The 3,927-nt window shown below is 60.8% G+C and overlaps 1 protein-coding gene across 1 annotated transcript; it reads left to right on the top strand.

Annotated features, from left to right (window-relative positions):
- The first annotated feature begins 205 nt into the window (after window positions 1–205).
- On the top strand, window positions 206–2,973 carry CLEC4G (C-type lectin domain family 4, member G). Its single transcript, XM_012641493.1, has 9 exons — window positions 206–273; window positions 548–658; window positions 877–930; window positions 1,108–1,170; window positions 1,340–1,444; window positions 1,747–1,836; window positions 2,035–2,183; window positions 2,259–2,374; window positions 2,502–2,973. The coding sequence occupies exons 1-9, from the start codon at window positions 219–221 to the stop codon at window positions 2,638–2,640; spliced, it is 882 nt and encodes a 293-aa protein (XP_012496947.1). The 5' UTR covers window positions 206–218; the 3' UTR covers window positions 2,641–2,973.
- The last annotated feature ends 954 nt before the right edge of the window (window positions 2,974–3,927 follow it).

The following is a 3,927-nucleotide window of genomic DNA, read 5'->3' on the forward strand; positions in this document are numbered from 1 at the left end:
CAGCACCAGCCTGGTGTTGTAGCTGCAGCTACCAGGCCAGAGAAGCTGGAACTGCCAACCCCTCGCATTCAGCCCAGCCCAGAAAGGGCCCGGTCTTGTCACTGTTACTGGGAACTGAGCCACGGAAATAGGAAGGAAGGAAGACAGAGTGGGTAGGGCCAGGGTGGGGGTTGGGGCTACATTTATATCTGTGCCCCCAGCTGGATGCCTGCAGCGCCATGGACACCAGCAGGTACAGCAAGTGGGGCGGCGGGCCCGAGGAGGTCCCTGGAGGTATGAGCAGAGGGACTACCTCATGGGGGTCCCTTGGGTCCCTCCCTGCACCAGTGTCTGAGGTTTGATGGGGGAGGGGAGGGGAAGAGCCAACAGGGATCCAGGTAGTGGGTGCTGCAGAGACACCACAAGCTATGGAGCCAGGATCCAAATTCCAACTCTGCCACTTAGGGGCTGTGTGACCATAGACAAGTTACTTAACCTCTCTGAACATCAGTTTCCTGCCTTCAGGGCTCAGCTGGGGGTACCCAGCAATCCATCCATGTTCACCCAGGGTACTGGGGACGCTGGGAGCAGTGGAGGCGGAGATCCTGCTTCCTGGCCCTGGTTCTCCTGGCCGTGGCAGTCCTGTGGGCTCTCATTCTGAGCATACTATTGTCCAAGGGTGAGTGACCCCTCAATGGGGAGAGGTTGTGTCGCGTATGAGCACGTATGTGTGTGCGCGTCCCCGCATGTTTGTCTCCCATGGGCTTGTGTGCACATCGTGTGCGCTGTAAGCCTGCCTGCCCCTCTGCGATCCCGGGACGGGGAATCCCGCACCCCCTGGGCCAGGGGAAGGTTCCTGAGCCCGCTGGCCAGGCCTGCAAGACCCTCTCTCCGCAGCCTCCACCGAGCGCGCGGCTCTGCTGGACAGTCAGGACCTGTTGAGGACAAACAGTGCGTGCAGAACGGTGGCGCCTGGGCCCGCGGGGTGTGCAGGGCGGGAACGCCTGGGACCCGGGAGACAGGGTAGTGGGTGTGTGGGGACCCCACGGTCCCCGGAGTGGGGAAGGGTCCCCTGACTCCCCCCAGGTGACTTGGCATTGGGGGGCGGGGGGCGGGGCGTCGTTCCAGCCTCGAAGCAGACAGCGGTGTTGGGGACCTTGAAGGAGGAGGTCTCGGCCTGCCACAGCTGCTGTGAGAGAGGGCTGCGCCCGGGCCTGTGGGTGGAGGGGGTGGGGATGGGGACTGGAGGCGCACCTGGGTGCGGGGCTTGGGCAGGTAGGGGTCGAGTGGGCTAGTACCAGACATCCCGCTCCCTCCTCACCGTCTCCGCCCTTCTACCCCCACCCTCCGCCTGTCCCAGGCTCCCGGACGCAGGCGCAGCTGCAGGCCACCCGCGCCGAGCTTGGGGAGACTCAGGGGAAGCTGACCCAGCAGGAGAGCGCCCTGAAAGGACTGCAGGAGCGTGGTGAGGGCCCGACGGGACCACGACCCCCGAGCCTTGGCCGTGGCCGTGACCCCGACCCTATCCTGTGATCCTGACCTCTGCCTTCAATCCTATCCCCAGCCTGACCCCGATCACTGGACTCTGACCTTGAATACAACTCCTAACCCCAGCCATGACTGGACCCTACCCACTTACAACAGACCTGGACCCTGACATCAGTCTTGTCCCTGGCACCGACGGTGAACTGACCATGGACAGGGATCCTGATGTTTACCTAGTCATGACCCTGCTCCTGACGCTGATCCCAGCCATAATCTCCGCAGTGACCCAGGGCTTGGCGGAAGCAGGCAGGGACCGAGAGGACGTCCGTAATGAGCTGTTCCGGGCACTGGAGGCGGTCAGGCACCAGAACAGTGAGCAAGAGAGGGCTGGGCGTGGTAGGGCAGGGCTAGGTGCTCCCTGCTCCCGGATCCACCTGGCCCGGCTCTTTGACCTTGGCTGGGTCCTGTGGCTCCACCCCTGGGCCCCCCGAGGTCCAACCCCACCCTCACACCCAGTAGGTATGCTCCATCCGGGAGCAGTCCACCTCTCTGACCCTCGCCACCCCGCAGGCTCCTGCGACCCGTGCCCCAAGTCGTGGCTGCCATTTGAGGGTTCCTGCTACTATTTCTCCGTGCCCCAGGCCACGTGGGTAGAGGCTCAGCGCCACTGCGCAGGCGCCGGCGGGTACTTGGTGATCGTCGGGGGCCTGGATGAGCAGGTGCGCAGGGGGAGGTGGTGTTCGCCTGAGGGGGCGTGGCATGCCCTGCCGGCTAACGTCTCCCCTCCTTTCTAGGGCTTCCTGACTCGGAATACGCGTGGCCGCGGTTACTGGCTGGGCCTGAGGGCAGTGCGACACCAGAACAAGGTTCAGGGCTATCAGTGGGTGGACGGAGGCCCACTCAGCTTCAGGTGAGACTTGGGGAGGGACACAGGCTAGGTTCTAGGGGAAGTGCTTGGGCCAGATGTTAGGGGCTCTTTGGCTGGGCTTCCACCCTCAGCCTAGATTCCCAGCAAGGCCCCCTCTCAACCACTGCAGCCACTGGAACCGAGGGGAGCCCAATGACTCTTGGGGGCGCGAGAACTGCGTCATGATGCTGCACACGGGGATGTGGAATGATGCACCGTGTGACAGCGAGAGGGACGGCTGGATCTGTGAGAAGAGGCGCAGCTGCTGACCGCGCCCAGTGCCCCGGAGCCACGCCCACTGCCACCCTTGGAATCCCTGGTGCCGAAGCCGCCTCCCGGTGCCTGCTGCCAGAGATAATTTCTTCCCTGTCTGCCACTACTGAGAACCACTCAGCCCGACACAGCCCTGTCCAGTGCCTGTGCTCTGGGACCTTCCCTCCAATCTCGCTGCAACCCGACTCACAGACCTAACCTCCATCGGCTCTAAAATCCCTGCTCCTGGGTCCGGGTGATCTGACACCGCTTCTGTCCCTGGCCAATGTCAGTTGACTAAGGGGGTGGAGCTGTTTGGTTTTCCTGCATTTTCCCCCAGACTGGGGGAAAATGTCTTTGCAGCCAGAGAGAGCATCAATAAATGTTTCAGAAATGAATCTAGGTTCGCGGCTCTGGTGAGCTCTTCAAGCTTTATCCCAGAGACCTTGGTGTGATCCCTGTGAGTGACCCCTGACTTCTCAAGTGACCTCATGGCACTATGACACCCCAAAACCCAGTGAGTAACCTGTACTGGGCCAGGAGGGCTTGAAGGTAGGGGCACTTTGCCACTTAGTACTGTTACTTCCTAAGCCCCTGAACCAGCCCCAGCTTGAAGCTTGGTTTCAGAGGGTTCTGGGAACACAGGAATGAGTCAGATTCCACCCTTACCCCCTGAGACCTCCCCATTCTGGTCTAGCTGGGCACAGGAACAATGTGACCAGTGATTTAATGGAGGAATGCATGGAGATGATGCATCTGGAGGAGCCACTTTTGTCCTTGTTGGGGGAGGGAGGACAGTGCTGAGATATTAAAATGGTAGCCCCATCGCTTGAGAAGACTGTCATCCCACTGTGGAGATTACAAGCAGCCTGAGACAAGGCCCTGGGGTAGGTAGGGGAGGGGTTGCCCTGATCAGATGAGCAGATCACTTCTGCCCCAGGCACCTAGAGCCTGTGACCATTGGGTGGGGTGATCAAGAGATATGTCCCAGAGAAGGTGGACTTCCGAGGAACAATGGGATTTCGGTGGATGAAGCTGGGAAGGAAGCGCTTTGCAAGCAGAAGGGCTGTGAGAGCCGGGTGCAGTGGCACGTGCCTGTAGCCCCAGCTACTTGGGAAGCTGAGGCAGGAGGATCGCTTGAATCCAGGAGTTCAAGGCTGCAGTGCACTATGATGATGCCACTGCACTGCAGCTTGTGTGACAGAGAAAGACCTTGTCTCTAAAACAAAAGAGAGAGAGGAGAGAGAGAGAGAGAGAGAAAGGCTGGGAGGTTGGAAGGTGTGGAGATGGCTGAACTCACACAG

This window comes from Propithecus coquereli, unplaced genomic scaffold, assembly GCF_000956105.1.
Source record: "Propithecus coquereli isolate 6110/MARCELLA unplaced genomic scaffold, Pcoq_1.0 Scaffold164, whole genome shotgun sequence".
Classification (NCBI taxonomy): domain Eukaryota; kingdom Metazoa; phylum Chordata; class Mammalia; order Primates; family Indriidae; genus Propithecus; species Propithecus coquereli.